At 37.5% G+C, this 26,585-nt stretch overlaps 1 protein-coding gene across 1 annotated transcript in view; it reads left to right on the plus strand.

Annotated features, from left to right (window-relative positions):
* The window catches only part of PHLPP1 (PH domain and leucine rich repeat protein phosphatase 1), a 208,016-nt gene that overhangs the window by 109,668 nt on the left and 71,763 nt on the right, over positions 1-26,585 (plus strand). Inside the window, exons 3-4 of the mRNA XM_041739968.1 lie at positions 357-482; positions 19,197-19,363. Coding sequence (XP_041595902.1) covers positions 357-482; positions 19,197-19,363 — 293 coding nt within the window. The remainder of the gene's footprint in view (positions 1-356; positions 483-19,196; positions 19,364-26,585) is intronic.

Consider the following 26,585-nt stretch of genomic DNA (forward strand, 5'->3'; position numbering starts at 1 on the left):
ATAAAAATCCTTAAGTAAAATATTAAGTACAACTCCTTCCAAGGGGAGGAAGAACCTCAGCACCCTATTGTGACAATAAAGATAAGGAAGGGAGTCATCCAATTTAAACAGGAAGAAGAGAAGTTCCCTCTTGTGGGGAAATTTGAAGAAAATAAAACTCCCCATTTTCGATTTCCTAGTAATTTAAATTTGTTGGTCAGACTTAGGAACTTAGTGTGTTTTAAGTATGAAGAGGAACATATATAGGGAAAGATGCAAATCCGTGCAGGCTCACTGGCCAAAGGTATGGTTGGGCCAATGAACTATGTAACTGGTCTGCTTTCCTGCCTCATTTTTGTCTCTGTTTGTTTTTATAGGTAGAAGAAGTGAAAAAGCACCAGCACTGTTTAGCATTTAGCTCCTCTGGACCCCAAAGCCAGACCTACTACATTTGTTTTGATACGTTCACAGAGTATTTAAGGTGGCTTCGACAAGTCTCCAAGGTAGGTGCTTACCCAAGAACACTGTTCAGCTTCTAGCTGGCTCAAGGGTTGCTTTCTGCTTTATTCAGTTCCATAATGTAGTATAATATATATTTTTTTCAGATACTGCTAGTAGTTTGCAATTTTTAGTTTTGTAAAACTCGTTTGGGCTGAAAAGTAGCCAATTAAAAATTTTTTTAATTGTTTTCATTTGTTAGGTTTTGTTTATCCTAGGGGACAAAAAAGAATTCAGTGGGTAGACTGGCATTACTATTTTAATGTTACAAATAAGGAACATAGGCTAAGAATACTTAAGGGACTAGCCCAGGGTAGGACAACAGTAAAACCACAAAATACCCAGAGAATTGTTACAAATTTCCCCTCTTCCTCTATTTTTTCATAGAAGTAGTTTAATCTGTGCCATCTCCTTTTTGCCTGTTCAATTTCTGCCTTTCGGATGGCTTAATTTCTTTTGACATCTTGATTATTTCGACCATTTTATAGTCCCCTAATTAAATAGGATCACCATGACCTATGAAATAGTATACCTCTGTGTGTGTGTGTGTGTGTGTGTGTGTGTGTGTGTAATGGAAGCCAGAATAACAGGATAAATAAGATAAATAAGTGTTGGTATTTCAAGTACTGTGTGTGAAGATGATTTTACATCACATTTATAGAATTATGTGTAAAATGGGTGGATTGTAGTACTTTGTGCCTTGGTTTTGGGTGTGTTTATGAAACGATGAAACCTCTCTTGGGTATAGAAGCATTACTTTGGAATTTACTTTCATATTTTTGAATTCATAATCCAGTTTGCTATCCAAGTTCAATATGATTCAGATTGCTGTATGATGTAATTATTTATCGAACAAATGAATAGAGAATAACTTTGCTTAGCAGTTAATAGAAAATTTGAGAATAGCATCTAGAAAGACTTTTTTGAAATACTGGCTGCCCTTGAATTATCAGGTAAAAACTGTTCTCGGGTGATGCCATACACTTAACATTATTGGTTTCCCCTCATTTCAGAGAAGAAGCAATGGGCAGACTTTGGATTGATAGGACTTAGAAGATTCTCCTAATTGTGATGCAGAGTTAATGTGATATTAGAGGCTTTAAGTACATGTGTCTAGTTATTTTAAAATTACTTTGTGGTGGCAAATGTGAGGAGGCAAGTATTAAATAATACTGTGCTTTTAGATTTAAATGTTTGCATGGGTTCAGGGCAGTAAGTCAACTGCCTATATTCTGCTTTTTGAAAGTAAAATGCCAAAATGTAGTCAGTGCATTACATTTCTATGTGGAGATGTTGATTTTTTAAAATAAACTTTTTATTTTGGAAGAATTTTCTATTACAGAAAAGTTGTAAACATGAAACAGTTTCCACATATCCCCACCCAATTTCCCAAACACCTTCTATTACCATGATAGATTTGGCGAAACTAAGAAACCAATATTAACACATTACTCTGAACTAAACTCCAGGATTTATTTGGATTTTACTAGTTTTTCTTCTAATGTCTTCTTTCTGTCCCATGGTTTAATCCAGGATACCACATCACATTTGACTGTCATGTCTCCTCTGGTCTGTGACAGTTTTTCAGTCTTCTTGTGGTTCTTTTTTTTTTTTTTTTTTTAATGACTTTGACAGTTTTGAGGAGTCTTGGTCAGTATTTTATAGAATGTCCTATATGGAGACATTTTGATCTTTTAAACCAAATGCAGTGTCATAGTCACCTGCTTTGCATTCTTTTTGGAACAAGTCAGAGGTATAAATACTTAAACATGGATAAAGATGTAAATAAACATAATTTATCAAGCTTACCAATGACAGGTTGTTTTGATTGAAACAACAAAAAGATTAATAGGTATTGAGTTTAATAGTCTTGTATATTAAACATCCACACAATTGATAAGTCACTCTTCTAAGCTAGCAAGCACTTATTAAGCACCTTCTGTACGTCAAGTATGTGTTTTATGTGCTGGGATATAGCAAAGAACAAGTCTAATTCCCCTCTGTTGGGAGCACTTACATTGGGGAAACAGATGATAAATAAGTAAACAGACAAAACACCAAATAATCACTATATATACAAGTTATAATATATACAAGCTATAATACAAGTTATAATGACAGAGAATAATGGAAGAGGAGTAACTCTTTCTGACTAGGGGACATTTAAACTGGAATGTCAGTGAAAGAAGTAGAAGTATCTAATTATTTGAAGATCTAGTGGCTGGAGTTTTCCGGTAGAGAAGATAGTATGAAAGTCCTAAGACCGGAACAAGGGATGTAAAGTCAGGGAAGGCAGGGGTCTTCTGTTACAGAAGAGAATAAAGAACTGGCATTATATTATTGGCATAATGGCAAGCCACTCAAAGAGTTCTCTTCCAGAAAGTTACATGATCTGACATTACTATTATGCGGAGGACAAGAAGAGGCAGGAGGGTCAGACTGGCAGGAGGCTCTTTGGTATATTCCAGGCAAGAAGTGAGAGGAGAAATGGAGAGAAGTGGATAGATGTGTTTTGGGATGTGTTTTGAAGATTGAGTGACAGGATTACTGATAATTACATATCGAACATGAGGAAAAGGTCAGAATAAAAAATGGCTTCTAGGTTCTTGCTTTGAATGAGTAGGTAAATTGTAGCCTCAGTCAGAAACCATAGCACTAATTAGACTTTTTATATTGGCACCTGTAAACAATGGCGAAATAGTTTTTAACTTCAAAGAGTTTGTTTCTAGAGAGACAGCAGAGGTAAGCAGAAGAGGTAGATTATGAAATGCCTCTTTAATGGGTTATGGAAACTGTTTATTTCTAACTTGCTGCTGGTGATTGTAAATGTCAAGTGTTAGCTTGGTTAGTACTAACCAAGTACTGCTAGTTTGCGAATGTGACGTCTCCATGGTCTAGTAGGATAGTGGATCTGGAACAAGGCTCTCTCTCTCTGACTATTCAAACCACAGACAGATTCATGCACCAGGCCACTCAGTAGGAGAAGGTGGGGGCTAGGGAGAGAAGTGACACAAGAGAAGGTGATGGTGGCAGGTGGAGGAGTGTTGGTGTGTTTCCTCTTCCACTGATTATTGTATTGCCATTAGAAAGTATTTAATGTGTAATGTAGCTATATGCATAAGGTCATTCACATGCATATATGTATACAAGACTGCAGCTTACATTTCACACAGGTGTGGGTGGGTGCTTCCAGGAGGGAATTTAAACTAATTACCTTAAATTAATAGAATTAATAATTAGTTAACTAGTAGCTGGCTGCTATTAGTGAGAATGTATTTGAATTAGAACCTTAACCTCCTTTCCTTCAGAAAGGCTCTGAATGTTTGGAGAAACCAAATGTTTGAGAGTAGAGAGTTCAGGTTTTAAACTAAGGCAGACATAGATCCTACCATTCACTGGCCCTGACACTGTCGAAGCTTCTAAGTTTTAGACCTTTTCATTTGGTAAAGGGAATAAAGTATTTTTTTTTAAATTTTTATTTATTTATGATAGTCACAGAGAGATAGAGAGAGAGGCAGAGACACAGGCAGAGGGAGAAGCAGGCTCCATGCACCGGGAGCCCGATGTGGGATTCGATCCCGGGTCTCCAGGATCGCGCCCTGGGCCAAAGGCAGGCGCCAAACCGCTGCACCACCCAGGGATCCCTGGTAAAGGGAATAGTAATAGTTCTTACCTCCTAGGGCTTATGTCAAATATGCATGATAGACTTATAACTGGCACAAAGAGGTTCTAATGGTGTGTGCGTGTGTGTGTTTGAGAATGACCGAGTAAATAAATACATAAATAAAATAATTTTATGGCCATCATTCCTGCTGTTAATCACTGATTGGCCAAATGATCTTTTTAAAGCATTATCTGTTTTTATGTTTATTTTAAGCAGATAAAGACATATGCTTGGTTTATCTGAACAAAGGACCTTTTGCTATTCCTAACATAGTGGCCTTTTGGGGTAACATAATTAGAGATGTCAGACATTGGGGAGAACGATTTCTTCCTGAAAAGTCAGGGATCAGGGACAGAGGGCAGAACATCTTACTAAATGCCTATTTTAGATAACAGTGTCTTTCCTCTCTCTATTCTTAAAAACCAGATACACATTTCAAAAGTTTTTAGAAGATGTTATGGTTAGTGAATTAAAGGAGAAACTGGTTGTAAGGGTCTGGTTGAAGAGGTTAGATATGATAGAAGAAATCCATATGAGAACCCCCTGTTTGGATGTGAATCACTTATAAAACAGCCATGCTCTTCTTTAAACTTCGTTTATTAAGGGTAGTCCTGTGACAATCTCTTTTTCTTTAATCCAGCATCCTGGGTGAGTAAGTTGGGGCTACTAGAAAAAGGAAGATGAGAAGCTGGATCCATTGGGGAGTATGTGCTTATGGGAAATTTGGAGTGGCCAGAGCTGATTCTCATAAGCCACTTGGACTTCCAATTTCCCTTTCCATTGTCCTCTTCTTCCTCATGTCTTAGGCATTAGGAAGTTATACAGTATAGTCATTCAGGGTTACTGTGGAGACTTTTCTTTTTAACACAACATTCACAGAATGGATTGTCTTTATATCCTAATGGTTTTTTCCCCTTCTTTTTTGTGGTATCTTTTCATCTTTTTAAAATTTAAATTCAATTAATGTATAATGTATTATTGGTTTCAGAAGTAGAGGTTAATGATTCATCAGTCTTCTATAAAACCCAGTGCTGGGGCTCCTGAGGGGGCTCAGTTGCTTAAGTGTCTGCCTTCAACTTAGGTCGTGATCTCAGGACCCTGGGATCAGCCCTGTGTCAGGCCCTCTGCTCAGCAGGGAGTCTGCTTCTCTCTCTCAAATAAATAAATAAAATCTAAAATAATAATAACACCCAGTGCTAATTATATCATGTGCCCTCCTTAATGCCTATCACCCACTTACCTCATCCCTCCAGCTCCTCCTCTCCAGTGACCCTCAATTTGTTTCCTGTAGTTAAGAGTCTCTTATGGTTTGTCTCCCTCTCTGATTTTCTCCTTCTTCTGATTTTTTTGTCGTCTTTTATTTTTTCCTCTCTTCCCCTATGATCCTCTGTTTTGTTTCTTTTTCTTTTCTATTCTTTCTTTCTTTTTTTTTTTTTTTTTGGTGGGCAGCAAAGCAAGGTTTATTGAGCAATAGCAAAGTGATAGTACCAAGCTTGGGAGGAGGGAGGGGGACACAAGAGGGTTGCCCTCTGTTTTGTTTCTTAAATTCCACATCTGAATTAAATCATATAATTGTCTTTCTCTGATTAACTAATTTCGTTTAGCATGATACCCTCTAGTTCCATCCACATTGTTGCAGATGACAAGATTTCATATTTTTTTTGATGACTGAGTAGTTTTCCATTGTGTGTGTTTATATATATATATATATAAAACACACACACACATATATAAACACACACACACATATATATATAAACACACACATATATATATGAATATATATATATATATTCATATGTCATACATCCTAATGTTTAAATGAGATTCATTTTGATAAGGATCTGAAAGTAAAACAACAGAAAGAAATATATGAGTTTCTGATTTTTAATGACCATCTCCACCTCAGACTGAGTAGAAGGACAAAAAGAACCAATTCCAATGATTTTTAAATTAAAATGAATGAGATAATTAATATAAAAGGAAAATCCTTTCTTTATTTTTATGCTTCTGGATCTTAGCTAAAAGATAAGTGTTAATCTTCTAATTTGTTTCATTTGATTATGGGAAAATTTATAAAAAGTTAGATATGTTCTACCAAGATAGGTCTTTATATACTTATTTTTCTTTAAATTTATTCTTAGGACTTAGTATTGCTTGCAAAAATAATACATAAGGCAGTCTCTTTGGAGTTTTTGTTTTGGGTGGGTGTTAGTGGTAGATACTGTGAATGGAAGGAAACAGCTCCCTTGGGAGGATTACGATATTGATTATAAAGTCATCCCTAAAATATTAATGCATGACATGCTTTAAAAATCCAGTAAACATCCCATCGTATGCAGTGTAAAAAAGGGCTCTGTTTGCTCAACACAGGCCCATGTATTTAGTGTGTTTTCCAAACGGTGGGAGGAAGGTTGGGGGCAGAGGGTAGTTGAGAAAATAGGAACTGCAGAAGATCTCCTGTCAAACACACAAATGACATTCTAAGAAATGCTGACCTTTATATCCATCTTTGTGGCCCACTTGTTGGAGTGCATTAGCTTCAGACATTGATTAATCCTGTGAACTCTCTTCAGTTATTATTTATGGAAATCTATAGCCTAAGCATACTTAATTTTTTATTAAGCCTTAGTTACTTCTACAGCACTGTATTGTCCTACTTTAAAGTTTGTTTCTTTATTTCAAGGAAGATTTAAGATCACTGGGTATTATGCATGGATGTGTTTTTAATTTTGTATTATGGAAGATGTCAAATATTTAGTAGTGGATATAATAGTAGAGTAACAACCATATACCTGTGACCTAGCTTCTACAATCTTCAACACTGACCAGTTGTGTTACAGGGATATGTTCTATGGCCCATCACTACAAATTCACACCCCATTAGGAGCATAGCTTGTGCACGCGTCTCTATCTGTGTTGATCAGTGGTGTACATGTTGGCAGTTTCCAGTGGCTGTGGTCATCATAGTGGCACTCTGTCCTATCTTTCTTCCAGTATTAACTGTAGTATCTTAATTCTAGGCCTCTTGTGTTTTGTTTTGTTTTGTTTTGTTTTGTTTTGTTTCTTTAAGTCACTGCAGTGAACTTTGGTTGCCTGGATATATTGGGTTCACTCTTACTGTGCATAGTGTAGGCAAGTTAGGGCCACATTTCATGCTGAATTAAAGATCACATGAAATAGTGAATAAATATCACTATTTAAATAAGAACAAAGTATATGGTCAATCACAAATGAACTTTTGCTTTCAGGTACTTTAAAAGTGTTTTATTGTCTAGATTTTACTCAAAAAATACTTCACTAATACTTGAGTCCAGTCATTCTAATGTAATAAGATTAAGGTTTCCAACACACAGATTTGTGTCATTAGAAATAGTTGCAAGGAACCCTGTAAGATTACTTAGTCATCTTTTACACATTGTTTGCTTCTTAGTTTGGCATGTAGATTAGGGAGTATGCTGCTTTTTTTCAGCATGATTTGAAACCTGTCTTTTAGGGATTGTGCTAACATTGGGATTATAATGGTAAGAGGCTTTACTCTCAGTATGTTTCTGCTAAGAAGTCCAGGCGTTTTATGTTTTGTTTTGATTTGTTTTGATGGAAACCCTCACTTAACATTTTATACCCATTTTTTAGGGAGAGAAGTAAGGGCCATTTGAGCAGGGACAGATCTGTGGTAGAATCTTAAGTGAAGCAAGTGACAAGGATTTAGCTTATAATACATCAAGGAGATTGCTCTTATACCAACGCTGTAGTGAAGACGTGAGAAGAAAATTGGAAATCCAGTATATGAGCTATTTGGGTACAGGAAGACTTCAAAGAAGTAATGGGCAAATTGAATTCTGAAGGATGAATAGGAGTTCACCACAAGGATGAGGGGAAAAGTATTTCAAGGAGAGATGTAAAGTATGTACAAAGGCACAGCTGGGTAAAATGTGAAAACATAGTCATATCACAGATGTCTGAGCAGCATGAGAAAGAAAACAAAAATAGAAGCTAGATAAAGTAAAAAAAAGTACTGGCCAGTCTAGATTGTTTCCTGCTAGTTCCATGTCATTTCCTGGGGGAAATTTGATTATTATAACTAACTTTACAGCATAGTAATGGATTCGTTATATAGAAATTCATGGTATGCAATCTTTTCTTATTATAGATATGAGCAACAGTTTATGAAATTAGGGAACTTAGGAATTCTGCTTTGAAATATTTTGGATTGCATTAAGTTTTGTTTTTGTAATACATAAAACTGATTAAGTTAGTAAAAATACTTAAAATGATCTCTTTGTGGTTATAATTATGCTTCATCTTATTTCCACATTGCTAATCCTGTCTGTTCTTTTTTTCCTGTGGCAGCTATTGGTTCTGAAATCCTAGTTAACATATTCCTAAAGAAGGGTTTTTTCCTTGAATTGAGTCATTTCAGTTTAAAGCCATTTAATTTTCTCCAAAGTTTTATAATCCAGTTTTATACAAGTAAAAAAAAAAAAAAACATTTGCTTCCCATACCCTAACAAAAGAGCCGTACTTTTGTGAAACACTGCTGGCTTGTACATTTACTGGGTTAAACTCATCCCCTGTGTCTCTGTCTTCCCTCCTCAGGTCTGTCACCCCCTCCCTCTTCTTCTGCAGCTTTGTTGGTGTTTCTACAGAGTTGCCCCGAGAGACATGGGGAGGGAAAGGAGAAGACTAATTCCACCCTTTCTTTATGCTGGGCACTCTTCCAGACTCCACTTCTAGATTAGGATCTCAGCAAATGGAAGAGATGTGCTCCTCATGTGGGATTTATCTGTATATTGTTATTACTTTTAATAAAATTCATTCACCTTTTCAAGTGAGGGGCTTACAGCTGTGCTTAAAGTTACAACGTATTATTTTAAGATTGGAAAGGGCCCTTGTCACGTAATCACCAAAAAGGTAGTATTACCTAGTGTAGTTTTCTGGAATAATTATCTTAACAATTATTTGGCATTTTCTTCGAAATTTCTTTACTTTAACCTTAAATTGTAGCCATGATCAGTGGTCTTAGTTTAGAGACTTCAAATTCAAGATACGAAAAGGACTTTCTGGAGTCCCAGACTTCCTTCCCTCCTAAAAACTGTCTCTAGTGTTTCAGACACCTGTAGTGTCTGCCCAGACAGCTCTTCCTTACCAGTGAGCTGAAGTCTGTATCCTGTGGCTTCAACCTGTTGATCCAGCTTTGCTCTCTGGTATAACATGAGCTAATTCTACTTCTTCCCCAGTTGGTAACTTCTGAATATGGAAGTTACCATGATTTCTCTGCCATCCCTCACCCCTTGACAGTCTGTTATCAGGAGGAGCATCCCTGGTAGTTCCAACAAGTCTCTCTGTCACATGGCTCCCAGATCCCTTCCTCAGCTTCCTTTCGGGTGTTACCTGGTTTATTGATACGCGTACTTGCAGATACCAGCTGGGGAGCACCATCGTCTTCCTTTCTTCACACATTGTATCCAAAGTGAATTAGTTATTCATTCATGAGGTCAACACCAAAATAAAAAGAGCTTTTGTTTTTAATCCCCAACTCATTGATATATTTTGTTAACAAAGTTACTTAGCCCTTGAATTGATCTAGTAGTGACCACAATAATGCCAATAGAAATAACTAAATGTTTTGGTATCTTTTCTATGTGCCAAGCACACTTCTAGGTGCTTTATAGCAGCCTTGTGAGATAGGTACTCATTACAACTCTACGACCTCAGGCTTTACAACAGAAGATAGTAGTCACTCTGGAAGAGATACTATCACATCTCCAATTTGCAGATGAGGGCACTCTATGGTATATGGTATCCAGCACTGTTTTATGCAGGAAGTTCTGCTACCTTGCTCTTTTTTCTTTAATTGTACTTCTGATATTTTACAGTGGCCTGAGGGGACAAAACAAACCAAGACTCAAGTAACAACTGAAATTTACTGAAAATGTCAAAGGGAAGTACTTCATATATACAGTTGTCGGCAGAATCCAGGCAGCTCAGTGATAGAATAAAAGGTGGTTTGTCACAGTCAGTTGTGTGGGATATGCTGCTAGGGACAGGAGCGTCATCGATCTTCTTAAACAATGACCAAGACATAGTTAAGAAATCTGAGATGCTTTCTGAGTCATCTGAGGCAGATTAAATTGATAATCATTAATAAATTGATTTCCTTGTTGAGGGGACAGGCTGCTGTTGCCTAAGTCTTCAAAAACTTGTCAAATATTGCCATATCATGAACTTAACATATATGATCAATCACATCTTTGTATCTAGCCATGTTAATATTATAGAGTTGTTATTTTAATCTGAGTATTTAGACCAATGTAAATATATATTTACATATCCTTATATATATGTCCTATATATATATATATATATGTCCTATATATATATATATATATCCATAAGAGTTTAGTTTCCATTATATATATGCTTATCTTGAAAAATCTCAATATTTGTAACTCAGAGTATTGCATTCCCTGCAGCTGCTCTGAAGAGTTCTTCTACCCACTGGTTTGATTTATAATTTTATAAAGTAAGGAATCATGGAATAATTAGAAAAATATCAGTGACCTCTGTATATCTAAAATACTGGACCTTGTATATTAGATTTGGAGCTTAAAATACAAAGCCAAGTACCTTATTTCTAAGAGTAGAATCTTTTTTTAAATTTTTTTTAAATTTTTATTTATTTATGATAGTCACACAGACAGAGAGAGAGAGAGGCAGAGACACAGGCAGAGGGAGAAGCAGGTTCCATGCACCGGGAGCCCAACGTGGGATTCGATCCCGGGTCTCCAGGATCGCGCCCTGGGCCAAAGGCAGGCGCTAAACCCCTGCGCCACCCAGGGATCCCCATAATAGTAGAATCTTTTAAGTATACATTTATATCACTTCTTTTACCAGAAAGTTAGAATTCAGGGTTTTTGTTTTTTGTTTGTTTGTTTGTTTTTTGTTTTTTGTTTTGGTGGTTGGCTATCTTTCCCCTTCCCCATGTCAGGGCGATGCCACTTTCTCAGGTGGCCACTGTCTAAAGGGACTGTTTACACCCAGTTTGCCAATAAGGAAATGAGGAAGGAACTCTGAGTTCAGATTTGATCTCCACCCAAGCCAAGCTCTGTTTTTCTGTGTTACTCAGAAACACAATGGGGTTTGTGTGTGTGGAGGGGAGATAACTGCCAGAGCAACACAGGAGTGATTCTGGGAGGCTGGTGGTGCCATCTCCTTGGAGTTTCTCACTGTTGCTTCTGCCAAGAAAGGTGGTGCCGGGTCTGCATTTCCAGTTGAGGCTATGCAAGGAGCTCCCTGGACAAATACCACAGTTGTGTCTGCTCTTGGTGGAGATGTGCAAATCTCTGCCCAGGTGCCTGGGAATACCTGCCCATTTTGTTAAGGGAGGGGAATGTAGGTGCTGGAATTGTCACAGCATTGCCCTGAGATTTGTGTTCTCTGCTCTTTGTGCTTGCTCTCATCACACCATTGGTGTACCTTCTTGAATGACTGTTGTTTAGGTATCTGTGTCTCAAGAGACCAAGCTTTTGAAGACATAGAGTATGTCTCTCTAGGTCCAAGTATAGTGCCTGGTTCATTGAGGCAAATGATAAACATGTGTTGAAAGATTCACTCATCCCCATCCATTCCCTTGGCAAAGAGAGACCTGGATGCTTAGGTGGCACTCTTATTCTAAATTTCTCAGTATTGTTTTTTTCTGTATTGTTATAGCCTGATGCTTTAACAGTGTTCTAACAAAATTGGCACCTTGCTTTGCTCCTATTAAGTATAGTAATTACTAATTATTAATGATTACCAATTAATTATTAATTAGTGGCTCCTATTCATGTATATATTGTAATTAATTTTATACTAGAGTTTTCTTCATCTGTTAAACAGATTTTATAAAATGGTAAGGTTAGTACAGGATCAAGAGAGATGTCATTGCAAAAAGGTCTGGGGTCAATTGAAAGTGTTTCTTGTAGAAATTTATAGAATTCTTTTTAAAGAAAATGATCACATGTTGTAAGGCAGTGTTAATTTTAATTTTATTAAAATTGGAAACTTCATTTAGAAGGTATTAAAAAACTTGCTAAGATGAAGTTGAAAATAAGTTGCTAGAATGTTTAGCTAAAAGATTAATAAACATTCTTCTAAATTCATATTCTTCTACCTCATGCCTTCCCAAAACATTTTTTAGGAGGTGAGAATTAAAACTAGGTCAGTTAAGAGGTTAAGAATTTTTTATAGAAGTCGAATAAACTCCCCAGAGACTATCCCTGTAGCCAGGGCATAATTTCCCAAGCCACTGAAGGTTAGGCCAGAGCAATTAATGACTCATTATACTGGTGAACAGCAGTCTTTTGCTTTACACAAGCAGAATTACTCGTGCTATTTCAGCTGCTTTGACCAAGCCTTTCAGGGTCATTTTGCTTAATTTTTGAGCATGTTTGGCACGTAATAAGGATAAATGCCACTTCATTAAAATATAGTGGTAGCAACAACAACAAAAAAATCACTTGAATGTTTTTCTAAGCTTTCCCTTGCTAATAAAAGATGATTGCCCACAAAGTGAACATCAGGAGTAATGGGAATAATGTGGAGGACAGTTCTGTTGTAGGAGAAGATGATAATTTCAAAAGCATAGCAAGGATAAGTTAGGATAGAGATATTTTTGGGTTAGAAATGCAACTCAGCTAGACTCAAAGTAGAGACTAGTTTTGACATAAGTGTCCTAAAAGCTTGCCAAGAAACAACTGAGCAAAGTGTTGAGCTGAGTAGCATGTTAGAAATATCTGGAAGTCCAGTAGGTAGTCTGAAAAGTTTGTTGATGTTCATATTATAATTTTTATATTTTATCCCATAGTGTTCTTTGGGGGAGATATTTTGAGATCCAAGTGAACTCCGTCTACCCCCCACCACACACACATATTTACAAGTAATTTGGAAAAAAGACAACCTGAGAAGGTGACTAGAATTCATGTCACTTTTATGTGTCTTCCGGAATGGGATTTCCCCTCCATGAACCTACATGTAGGTTGGTGATTAGTTCACCAACTCTTAAAGCCTTCAAAAGAAGTTTTGCTGTTGGGATCCCTGGGTGGCGCAGCGGTTTGGCGCCTGCCTTTGGCCCAGGGCGCGATCCTGGAGACCCAGGATCGAATCCCACATCGGGCTCCCGGTGCATGGAGCCTGCTTCTCCCTCCGCCTGTGTCTCTGCCCCTCTCTCTCTCTGTGACTATCATAAATAAATAAAAAAAATTAAAAAAAAAAAAAAAAAAGAAGTTTTGCTGTTAATCCAGACTAGCACTGATTTCCCTATCACAGTTATATTGAACTGATCTTCTAACAGAATCATGAATCCCTTCATGTGTAGTTCATGTTCTGCCTTTGATTGAGCTTTATCTGTGTAACTGCTCAAGGTGGCGAGAGCAGTTGTCTCTGCTATCATCCTTTTTGTGTTACAAGTTTGTACTGCATGCAACTGTGGATACTGGTCAAGGGATACTGTGTCTGCAGAGCCTCTCCTGATTTTTTTTTTAAATGAGGAGAATATTATTTACAGCAGCTTGGTAAATTCAAAGGGTAGGTACTGTCTATTCCACTTTAGTGTTGAGGGAGCAAAAGGACAGATGGATGGAGTGACTTATCCAGAGCCATATGGCTAGGAAGTGATAGAGTTGTTTGTACACCCTGATTGTTAAGACTGTGCTCTTTCTCTTGCACGTCAAGTTGCTTGGGTTTCAACTTTGGTCTTCCACTGTCTTGATATTGGGAAGTATAATAGGTGTACAGTAGCTTTTGCCAAAAGGATTGCATATTCTAACTGTGAGGTCCTTCCTATAACAAAGAGTTGAGGCAGTTTCTGCACATGCTTTTTTCTTTCACTTTTCCCCCAACTTTCTATAACTTTTAAAACTTGTCCTGTAACCTTTTAAGATTCAATTCGGTGCTTACCAGGTGGCATCACCGCTGCCCAGGTGGACAAGCAGTGTAGACAGGACTGGGCAGAGTCCATGATGTCAAGGAACAGTGCCCCCCTGGGGCTTCACCCTTCCCTAGAGTCTGTAGGCAGCAGGTACTTTCTGCTTTTCTCAAGGGGGACTGTCTTCTGTATTGCCCTTCCTGAGCCTTAAGCTCATCCTAGGGATGACATCTGATCATCTTTGCTGTGGCCTAAGGGGTTCTGTTATTATTTTATCACGGAAGTTATAAGTACAAGCCCTTCTGCAAACTCAGGTTCTGCTGTGCTTGAACTGTGTGGCCATGGACGTGCCCTGTGACTCAGCTTACCCTTCATCTTTGAAATGGGGATAAGTCATTGCTACACTGAGTTGTTGTGAAGACTAAATATGATGGCTAAAGTGGTTGGAAGAGGGCCTTCCACAAGTGAAGCACCCCCTAAATGTTAGCTGGAATTATTGTTATTCCTACTACTTAAAAAAAATAAAAGAGTAATAATAAAAGACTACTTGCCCTGAGGTGTAGCTAGGTGGCTTTTTGATTTATTTTTATTACTTATTTAGGTCTTTCCTGTGAAGGATCTTAGTTTTAATAGGTGCTATGTATGTGGGTCACAGCTGCTTTGGGCAGTCCAGCTGCTAGTTTTTTCATTTGGGATTTGAGCAAAACCTCTTTGAGGTCGTATCCTTAGGTGCCCAGGCTGGTCTGGGTGGAAGTGCTTCAGGCTCCCTTTGTCACAGGGACTGGGTAGAGGTGCAACTCATGGTAGCTTTTGTGGCCACCTTAGCAGCTTTCTGCCCTGCTGCCAGCATTTCTGTTCTTGCTGTAGCTATTCTAGCTCTGCCACGACGCCCCCCGCCCCCCCCACTGCCCCGCTCTTGCTCATTGTATCCTTGTTAATGTGGTTTCTTCCCTGTTTCCAGCAGCAACAGCTCGCGGTCCAGAACAAGGAAAGGAATCAAATACCACTTGACATTTAATCATTATCTTTCAGTTGTTCAAAGAGAGTAGTGTGATGCTTCCATCGAAATAGGATTTGTCCTCTTGAAAGTAGTCTCTGTGTGAAAGAATATACTAGGTGGGTCAGATGCAAGCTGGTGAGAAAGAAAGGGCTGTAAAGTAGTCCAGTGGCCATTCTTCTGGCAAATACTTTTTCGAGGGTCACCAAGTACTGAGCAGGGGGTATAATTAGTGAACAAAATAGGCAAAAATCCCTGCCCTTATGGAGCTTACAGTCTAGAGACAGAGATTTTCAGAGCCTTTCCATGCTTCCCATTTTGTTCACATTAAAAGCCAGAGTGTTTGCAGTGATCTAAAAGGCCCTGCCAGATCTGCTGTGTACCCCTACCCCTTACCTTTCTGATCTCATTACAGGTCCCCTTACCTTATGGTCTCCATGATGTTCCTTGAACATGCCAGGCACACCCCTTTCTAGGGCCTGTAGACTTGCTACTTCCTTTGCCTGGAGTGTTCCTCTAGACACATCAGTTCAGTGTCTTCTTCATATCCTCAGTGTCTAAATGTCACCTTTTCAGGGGAGCCCACCCTGACCAACCTATTTAAATATAACCTACCCACAGTTCAAACAATCCTGACCCCCTTTTCCTTGCTCTATTTTTTCCATAGTGTTTGCCAGTTTTTAACATATAATTTACTTATGTATGAGATCTAAGTTTGATGGAGGCAAGTATCTTAATTTTGTTCACTGAAGCAAACCAAGTACTTACCAAGATCAGTAACTGGCGCATAGTAGGTATTCAATAAACATGTTGAGTGAATGAAAATGAGAAGTACTCCGGAAAAAATTATGAAGTGGTATATTAGTTTACAAATTAACAAAACCGGGATCCCTGGGTGGCACAGCGGTTTGGCGCCTGCCTTTGGCCCAGGGCGTGATCCTGGAGACCCAGGATCGAATCCCACATCGGGCTCCCGGTGCATGGAGCCTGCTTCTCCCTCTGCCTATGTCTCTGCCTCTCTCTCTCTCTCTTTGTGTGACTATCATAAATCAATAAAAAAAAAAAAAAATTAACAAAACCTTGGTGACTTTAAAACAACAGAACTTTATGCAGAAGTCCAAAATCAAAGTGTTGGCACGACCATACCCCTCTGAAGGCTCTAGGAGAGAATCCATTCCTTGCCTCTTCCAGCTTCTGGTGGCTCTAAACATTCTTTAGCTGGTGGCCTGTATTTCTCTGGTCTCTGCCCTCATGTAGTCACATAGACTTCTCTTCTTCTGTGTCTCCCTTAAACTCCTTCTGCCTCTCCCTTAATAAGGATACACATAATCATACTTAGGGCCCACCCGCATAATCCAGGATGAGCACCTTCTCTCAAGATCCTTAAGAAATGCTTCTTGTCATATAAGGTAATATTCACTCTTCCCATGTAAGATAATATTTATAGACTCCAGGGATTAGGATGTGGAAATCTGTGGTTTTGTCTATCTCAAATCCTTTTTTGGGGCCATGATTCATTGCATTACAGTGGGTTTAAGGGGGTCCTTGGAAGAATTATTGTCCCTGGTGTACCACCTAGTAGAACACTGAATGCAAGGAAAGCCAGAAGGCTACTCTCATCCATTTTCTTCTTTAACTGAAATTTTCATTGAAATTACACTTTTTTAAAAATTAAACACACAGAAGAGCACAAAGAATAATATTACAATTTCCATGTACTTGTCTTCCCCAGTTGTTAATGTGTTCCCATAGTTCTTCATATCTTCCACTGTCCTCTTACAAGGAAATAATCATTACAGATAAATTCCAAATCTCCTATCTTCTCATTCCTATTTCCTTTTCCTTCCTTATCCATCTAGAAGCAGTCACTGTCGTTAATTTGGCATGTGACCAATGTATGGTTTATGCAGTTAATAGTTACTGCTTCATAACTATTTATACATGGTATATGGAGTCGTGTGTGTTTGTGTTTTCTCCCTCTCTCCTGGCTTCACAATATATAAATCTCAGAGAAGGCCTCTGGTTAGCCTAGCTTAGTACCTGTTGGATCAGTCTGTGGGTTCAGTAGATGGGGTATTCTGGTTGCTGAAGTCTGGAGAATATGCCTACCCCTATGGCCAGAGGGTCAGCATGCTTTGTTCTTGGGATCTCAGGTGTTGGAAGGATTGCTATAGGAATATATGGAAAAAGGATTTGAGGTAGACAAAAACACAGATTTCCACTTGAGTTTTAAGTTTGAGTTTGGACATTAGGTCCTCTGGGAAGCCTTCCTTGACTTCCTAGATCATACTCTGTGCCCTTGTACTTCTGATTATTGTAACCATTATCATGTAGTACCTTAAGTCCTCTCTCCTTCTCTTGAAGTGTGTTCACTCAGGGCAGAGACTGTGCTGCCTTGTTTACTGTTGTACTGTAGGAGATAGAAGGCCTGGCACACCATTGTGTGCTCAACATCTGTGCACCCGCGCTTCCTGTGAACAGGTTCCTGTGAGTGTTTGCACCTGCCTTTCAGGCACATTACATTCCTCAAGGCTCTTCTCACATCTTTTGGTGTATGTGGGTGATTTGGCCCTATTTGGGATTCCCTCCCTCCCTCCCTTCCTTCCTTTCTTCTGTGGTAAACAATTTCTTCTTTTTCTTTTTTAATAGTGAAAATTCAAGAAAAGATATGGTTGCTAAGAAGCAAACTCAGACTTCCTCTGTAAAGTCTTTTGAATTGAGCCCTGCCAGGCTGTTTTTACCCCACTCTCCCCTTAGCTCTATATGTGCACAGTAATTTCTTTCTAACCTCAAATATGCTATCAGCAGAATAATTTTTATGCAAATTTACTTCTGAATACCTTTTTAGTGTCAGGAGAATTTGGATTTCAGTAGATGTAAGATGTGAATCATTCTATTTGGCAGTACTGCTAATACTAATAGCGATAGTACTAGCAGTCACTGTGTAGTGAATGCTGTTTCTGTGCTGTCTTGTAGATGTCACCCTTACACCTGTTACACAGATGTGAAAACTGGAGCTTGTGGGGGCTCCGTGATTGGTTCAGGTTCTCTCAGCTCCTACTTGGGGGAACTGGAATGTAAAGTTGCACATGGACCCCAGAGTCACACTCCTGAAGACCATGCTCTACTGCTTTCTGTAACTGGGAAAGAAAAAGCTGGAGTTTGGTAATAGAAGAGGATATCAGATTGATCATAGTTAAGGAGTGATGTTTCTACCATAAAGCTTTGGTAAAAATAAAGAGCATGAGGGAGAATCAACCCAGAGCTTAGAACAGAATTCCCATAGAATTCTCATGGCCTCTCTGAGGAGAGAAGCCAAGGTGTGTGTCAGAGGGACTGAAGCCACATACAGAGGCATAAAGTGGCACCACATGACCTGAAATATGGGAGAAAGCATTTGAGAAATACAGATCATCCAGTGCTCTGTCTCTAGCACACTAGTTGGTCTTTGGCCCTGGGACTCTCACCACAATAAGTCATTCAACCATGAAGGCTTTGACTATGTGGATAAATAATCAGACAGAAAATAAATTTTCCTTAGAATACTTACATGAAGCAAAAGCACAATGAATTTGTCAGCATCTCACTGAAGCTATGTGCGAAAGATAACCCGAGAAGTTGAGAGCAAGCAGGCAATGGAATCTGATCATATGCTACCATTACTATTAAAGATGTGTACAAGGCCATGGATACTACTTTTATTTGTGCTGTTTTAAATCTGTATATTCAAGGGCTTTGATAGGTTCCATCTAGACCTTAGTGTCTATCTCCTAACCCAGTATTTATTCTAGAGTCTTGTATTATTTAGCTCTGAATTCTCTTACCATGAATGTTTTTAGGAACTTAACCCACGGTTGGAGGAGATTACTGGTATCACTGAACCTGATAGGATAATCTGTGCTTTTTGTAACCTGTCTCCTATACCAGGTTACTCTAAGTGCCTCCCAGGCAGGGACACTGTTTTCCGCTTTCATGGTACCTGACTCAATTCTATAGTAAGTAAATACTCTACTGGTTTATATTTGGACTACTAGTGGCACTTGTATAATATGTCTGTGTTCTCAATGGGGTCATTATATTTCCATCCATAGAGGGCATCTGTAGGATAAATGGAGGGTATTAAAATCAGGCTGGGTTTTATCCCCCTCCAGGTTGCATCACAGCGCATTAGCTCAGTGGACCTCTCATGTTGTAGCCTGGAGCATCTGCCTGCCAACCTCTTCTACAGCCAAGACCTCACTCATCTCAACTTAAAACAAAACTTCCTAAGGCAAAATCCCTGCCTGCCAACTGCCAGGGGGCTCAACGAACTGCAAAGGTGAGCATACAAAAATGGGTAGCTTCTGATTGTTTCTTGAATATTCTGGCTTAAAAAGCTAAAAAAGCAAAAAAAAAAAAAAAAAAAAAAGCTAAAAAAGCGTGTAACCTTTCTCGTTCAGAGGGCAGAGTAATAGGATTTTATGAAAGTAAGGATATTATCAATTCCATCTGAATTTTTTTCAAGGTCCCTGCCTTTGAAATAAATGATTTATGATATTCATTAACTGGATAGATTTATGTAAGAAGAAGATTTCTCTTTTTTTTAGAAGAAGATTTCTCTTGAAAACACTTGATCTACAAATAAATCTGTGTGTGATATCTGTTACTTCTGAACTACAGATTAAACTATTACTTTTGAAAGTTATAAAAAGTACATTTTTTTTCTGTGAAAAAACATTTCCCTACTAGTTTAAGAACTAAGGTTTAAATCCACTAATACCAGATCATCTGGGTGATTAGCGTGTAGGTTTCAAGAGTCTACTGTTAGATGAAAACAGTCTGCTTTATAACTGGAGAGAAGGGACTTTATTTGCATGTACCTAAAACAGATTTAAGAATTTACTATATTCATTTACTTTTTAGAGCAACAATCATTCTTGATTCTGTGGTAAATTAAGCCTCTTATATATTTGTTGCAGATATATAAGACTATAACCGCAGAAGACTGTAACTCTTAAATAAACAATGAATTGTTCATTTGTTCTAAATGGCAGATAATGATCTGAGATTAACCTATGGTAACACCATCGTGATTATGTGTTCATGGTTTTTAATATTCAGGAAGAATAACCCAGTATGTGTTTATTATAAAGTTTGTGCTATGTGTAATTGGAAAAGAGGAGACTGTTCTAATGGTCTTTTCAGACAAATGTGAATAGTCTTCTTTGATACTATACCAAAACTTGACAAGTAGTCATTTCGTAAATGTTGATTCCAGCATTGAATCTAAAACCCTGTTGTTAAACTTTAAAAAATTATTTTACATTAGCTTCTGTTGATCTTTCTTGCACTTTGATTGGGTCCTTGCCCATGCATCATTTTTCTGCATTAATTATTGGTCATTTGGGAAATACTGGTTCATTAGATAATGGAGATATTCCAAATGTTAACACATTTTATTGTGCAATTTTAAGATATCACAGTTGTTAATACCACCACTGATCTCATCAGAAAAATCTTTAAGTATTGGGAAGTTCTCAAGTTCACGGTGGAAGTAAGTTTTCCAAAATTTTGATTTTCATTTGGAAGCTTGAAGGCTGTCCTTGGCAACAAATACCGTCAGTTGTTTTTCCTGAAATGACCTTCTCACTTCATTGTAGAGAAAATGTCTGCCAAATACCCAAGTCTGAATAATGAATTTGTCAGTTGTTCTTTCACATAAAAGTGATATTCCATGAATTATTGACTAGTTTGGCTCACGGCTCAGATAATCATACAAGTGTTTTCTTTGAGATAACCATCATATTTTACTATACAGCAGAGGTGCTTTTTGTGTACTTCCCATTTTGTCTCCCAGAAAATAAAAAAGATGTATTCAGGGGTCAAGATGTAATACAAATAACTTTGTTACATTGTGAAGGACATTTCTAAGTAAAACTAGCATTTCAAATTATTATTTTTAGATTTATTTTTAACTGAAATATAGTTGACATAGATTTGTTTCAGGTGTACAGTGTAGTAATTTGACAATTACAAAATGCTCACAAGTTATCCTCTGCCACTGTACAAACTATACACTATTATAGTATTATTGACTGTATTTCCTGTGCTGCATACAAGTAATTTTAAAGAGTACTTTTGCTATGATTACCTGAAGAAAAGAATATGGTGAAAACAGACCGTTGGGTGCTGCACTTATTTAGTTATTTAGGCAGTAAGAACTCCAAGAAGGATATTGTGCTCAAGCACTTCCCTCCTTTTTCCCTGTAGCAAATGGGTACAATGAGAAGAAACCACAGTGAAATCCTTGAACTTCAGTTTTTATGTGCCCTTTGTGTTGATAATAATAATTTTACTGACACTACCATAATAAAGTTACTATGATTTTTCTGCCTAAGTATTAATTATATCATGATTCAGTCTGTTTTTGAAGTTTAAAATGATTTTGAAATATTTTTGTGTATTTTTTTTTTTAAGATTTAGTTCATTTATTTGAGAGAGAGCGCAAAAGTAGAGTAGGGGAGAGAGAAAAAAGTGGGGAAGGAGGGAGAGAGAATCTGAAGGAGACTCCCTGCTGAGCTCTGAGCCTGACACAGGCTCTGATTCCAAGACCCTAAGATCATGGCCTGAGCCAAAATCAAGAGGAGGACAGTCAACTGACTGAGCCACCCAGATGCCTCTTGTGTATTTCATAGCAGTGCAGGCTTCTGCATTTCCACTACAGAACTTCAAGAACTTGATATCCTACTATTGAATACTAAGACATCAGCAAAGGGGCATTAGAATTCATTCAAACCAAAGCTCTCATTTTAGAGATGAGTGAATGGAGAACATAAATGTCAAATTCAGATTAATAGTTAGTTACCTGCTGTGAGGCAGTGTAGGGGGATCAGATTGGGGAATGATCTGAAGAGGATTTCAACCATATCCATCATATTTATTTCTTTAAAAAAATTAGAAGCAAATATGGCAAATAGTAATACTTGAAAAAGCTAAATAATGGATATTTGGATGATCATTATTTTTTTTGTATTTCTCTATTTGCGTGTTTCATGATAATTTCAAAATTTTTTTTTAATTTCAAAATTTAAAACCTAGACACACAATCAAAATGCTTCTCATTCCATAAGGAAATACGATGCTCCCAAAGAGCCAGCATTTGTGAACTAAACAAATAAATACCCAGGTGAAAGGATATTTGGGACATTGCCCTACTTGTTTTTTAGTTCTTTCAGAGCTTTCTGATTGGCTTTCTATATCTGTGGATCCTACATCTGTAAATTTCTTTATAATTCTCCCCCTTCTCCTGTGCTCCTCATCCCTCAGCATATGGCCTCTCCACCAGCTATTGGAGGAAGTACTTCTCTGCTCTCACCTGGATCTGGCAGGAGCTTTGTGTCATTCTCCTGCTCTAATACACCCTCTCTCGTTTTCTTAGAAGTCTGCTATTTTGTACATTCCTTGGTTTTGTTTTGTAGTTTAAAATTTAAACTTCTTTTTCTATCAGAATAACATCCTATGTAGATTTTTAAAAAAATCTTAATAAACAACAAGACTTAAGATATATGTGCATGGAACTCCAGCCCATCTTTAAACCCCAGCCCTGCCCCAACCACTTTTGAGTCTTTTGGCTCTTTTTTGCTATTTTCCTCCACCTTCAAAAGTACTCTGGATGTATTGCTATTTTAGGTTGGTGGGTTTTATTTTTTTTGTTGTTTTGTTTTGTTTTTTTGCTATTGGACATTATATATTGACTTAGTATGGAAGGTGAAGATTTAACTCTTTGACATTGTCACACCATCTGCACAAACTGCTGCTCCTCCTGTTCCCTCAGTGGATTCCTGTCAGTTTGTCCTTATTGTGAGCGTGGAGCTGTGGGCCACATTTAAGGCACTTAAATGCGGTAATTATATTTTCTCTCTTGTGCTGGCTGGAGAGTAATCTCTCACTTGTGTACTTTTTTTCTCTAGTCTTCTAAGTTTTCTGACAGAACTCTAACATTCTTCTTGACACCTTTTTCTTGGACACTTCTTTCCTCCCAGAGTTAGGGTAGCTACCTGCCCTGTAAGCCTGCTGCACAGCTGGCGTCCTCAAATGACCTTCTGTCATTTTCCTGGTGGTTCTCATCTACTCTGTGTTGGACCTGGAGTTTGCTGACATCTAGTAACTTGAAGAAAGACTTACTTTACTTCCTCTTTTTAATGGAATACCTTCCTGAGAAAAGAGACATGGGAGACCAATTTATAAGACACTTTGCATATCTGAAAATATTTTTCTCTCCCACTTGGATGGTTACCTTGGCTGGCTTCTAGGTAGGAAAACATGTACCCTTAGAATTTTGAAGCCAGTGTACCCTTATGATCTAGGGGCTATAGTTGCTATTAAAAAGTGTTATGCTATTCTGATTCCTCTCCTTGTAGGTGATCTTTTTTCCTCTTTTGTTTACTTGTTTGTTTTAAACAACCTCCAGAAGATTTTAGGATCTTCTTTTTATGGCACTCTATTAATTTCATCCATTATGAGGGACACTCAATCTGAAAAAATTATGTCCTTCAGTTCTGGAAAACTTTCTCATTCTGTTTTTTGATCATTTTCTTCCCCATCTTGGTTTTCTCTTGTCTTCCCCTGAATTCCTGTTAGTTAGGTAGGACCTCCTTCTTTATCCTCTAATTCTGTAATTTTCCTATCTCTTTGCCTTAATGCCCTATTTCTTGACAGATGTTCTCTACTTTATCTTAACCCTTCTGAAGTTCTGCTGTCTTTATTTTTCAATAGCTCTTTCTTGTTTGTTTTTAATTTGTGTGCATTTTAATAGCATTCTCATCTTTTTTTCATGGGTGCATGTCTTCTGTTTCTGAGGAAATTAAAGTTATTTATGTCCTTCTTGCACTGTTTTTCCCCCCTGTTTGTGTAGGTGTCTGACTGTTGTGTTAGAAAGGTAACTATTTGGTGACCCTTTGCTCTCTGTTCCTATTTAATGGTAAGTCACTGAAGTGAGTTGGGTACCGTGATATGTGGGCAGTGCTTTTCCACCATATAGCTTCCCTACCATAGCTATCAGGGGTGAGCTCGTGGTTTCACTGGGGGAACTTCCAGAGACAATATCTGTGGATCTTTTGCCTAAGGCATGTCAGTTTTACTTGGAGGAATCCTTTGGTCTTCTCTGTGGGCAATGCATGCCAAGATTCAGGAAGCAGAATGATTGGAAGACAGCTGGAATCTCAAGGTATAGTGTGTGGATTTTTAATTGTTCCCTGTTTTCAGAACAGTGTTTTCTACTCTGCCTGAGGTCTTTGAGCCAGAGACTCTCCAGTTCAGTTTCTTCCAGGGAACAAACTGTCTTCTGCTGGAGCTGGGGAGAGGATCTGGGGTCTAATTCTTCCTTGTATGACCTCATGAAGTCTTTTTGTAGAAGTATAACAAAAACATAGAAAAGGCAGAAGTATAAGTGCACAATTTGGTGGGTTTCCACAAAGTAAACACATCCATGTGACCAGTACCTGTATGAGAAATAGAATATCTAGCACCCCAGAAGCCTTCCTGTGCTCTCCTCTAAGTATCCCAAAGATAATCACTATCCTAACTTTTAACACCATAAATGAGTTTTTCCTGTTTTTGTACTTGATATAAATGGGTAGGTAGTATGTAGTGTTGTCCAACTTCTTTCATTTATGGTTTTTTTTTTTTTTTTTTAAGAAAAGCAAACAAAGCATATGAAGGTACACATTACTAGTTTGTACTTTATTGGGTACAGTATAAAGCCATGTCTTTCACTTAAGGTGGAAGATTTTACAGTTTTATACTGCAACAAAGGTTTCTGTTTTCTTTCTGCTGCTTTATGCCTGGGGGAGATGGAATGAGGGAACTTGGTTTGTGGGGGGCTTCTGAGCAACTGGTGAAGCTGCTGTTGTGTTGCCCTTTGGAAAACAAATGGGCTTTAGGCCAGTTTTTTTTTCTTTTCTACCATTTATTACTATCCACATTGTCCAAGAAATGTTTTATTGCAAAGTTCTCAAAGTAATGAATCTGTAAGTATGTAATACACATACACGCACTTAGTGCTATATTATAAGTTATAATATATATTTTAAACTAACAGACTCCAAAAAATTAATGTAGCTTTTATATTCCGATAAAATTAATATACATTTGAGATATGCCATATATTAGTTGCTTATTTTTATTCATGCGTTTAAGGAATTTGTGCTAATTTCGAGTGTGTGTTTCATTGTGAATATGTTAGAGAGGTACCAGAGGGGGACTTATTTTGTTTTTACCTAAGTTTCAGGGAATGAATTTTTAGATTACAAAGTTAGGGTAGATATCCAGGGAGTAACTTTAAGTACAGTGCATTTATAACAGGTAGGAGTTCTGTGACTTTTTCTCTTAACTGCATATCCCCTTAATTTTTCTTCCTATTGGAAATTCTTGCCTTAAATAAATGAGCTGTTTTTACAGAACATTTACGTTGGTATTTCCAGCAGCATTCTAAATCTGGAAAGATGGCATGCTGATGTACACACATAGGCCAGCAGTTTCAGAGGGAAAACATTGTTCTTGGAACGACCACTGTTTGTTTTTCCTTTATTGGCATTGGAACTCTTCAAGTTAGTTTTCAAAATATAGAGGAGAGGCAAAATCAGAGTGATTTTTGGTAGTTTAATGGTTTCTTTCCTGATGATGTATGTCACTATTAATTATGCATTATTTACCTCTATTTTATTAATAGATATAGTACTTTACTTGCAGTAGCTACATCTCCATTTAGATGACCCAGATGGTATTAGTACTAAGATTATTATTATTTGCAATGGAGAATTTTAAAAAATAAAATATAATAAACTTCTTTGTAAAGTCATGAAGAGGATGACCTTTTTGCTGGTTTAAGTTCGAGGAATATAACTTTCCTTCCCATGTCTTAATTTTATTGTTTTTAATACTGTACTAAAGCAGTATGAACTTACTTGTGCAAAATTAAATTAGGGTTCAAACATATTACTGTACTGATAAATCTAGCTCTTTTAAAATTACCATTTATTAAGGTTTTGTGGGTAATAATACTGCATTAAGGGGTCTAGAGCTTGTAAGGGGTGACAGATCAGAGAGTTCTTTTATGGTAATAGCACAGTGTTTCAAAGAACAAGCTCAAAAGCAATTTGATGTTAATAATTTGTATGTACCTGTTTCTGGTAGCTTTGTCCATGGTACTTGGAAAGTTTGCTACTTCATTTAAACTTAAATATCCTCATCTTAGATAATTTTAATTTATTAATCACTTCTGCCTATCACTTTTATAGATAAGCCTATGTTTTAATATTTGACAAATTGGTAATAATTAAAACATACTTAAATTGCTTAATTCTGTATTTTGAAAATTAGACAAAGTATATAATAATCACTCTCTTAAATACAAATTGATTATGTTTCAGTTGTTTTGATGGCTGGTGGTTGTCTGTCACTTCCACCCATTAATAAGGGAAGCAAATCTGATTTCCAGCTCTTGCTATTTATAGGTGAGTTGGTATAGAGAAACAAATTTAGCACAGCTAGAGGGGCCCAGC

This window comes from Vulpes lagopus, chromosome 24 (assembly GCF_018345385.1).
Source record: "Vulpes lagopus strain Blue_001 chromosome 24, ASM1834538v1, whole genome shotgun sequence".
Classification (NCBI taxonomy): domain Eukaryota; kingdom Metazoa; phylum Chordata; class Mammalia; order Carnivora; family Canidae; genus Vulpes; species Vulpes lagopus.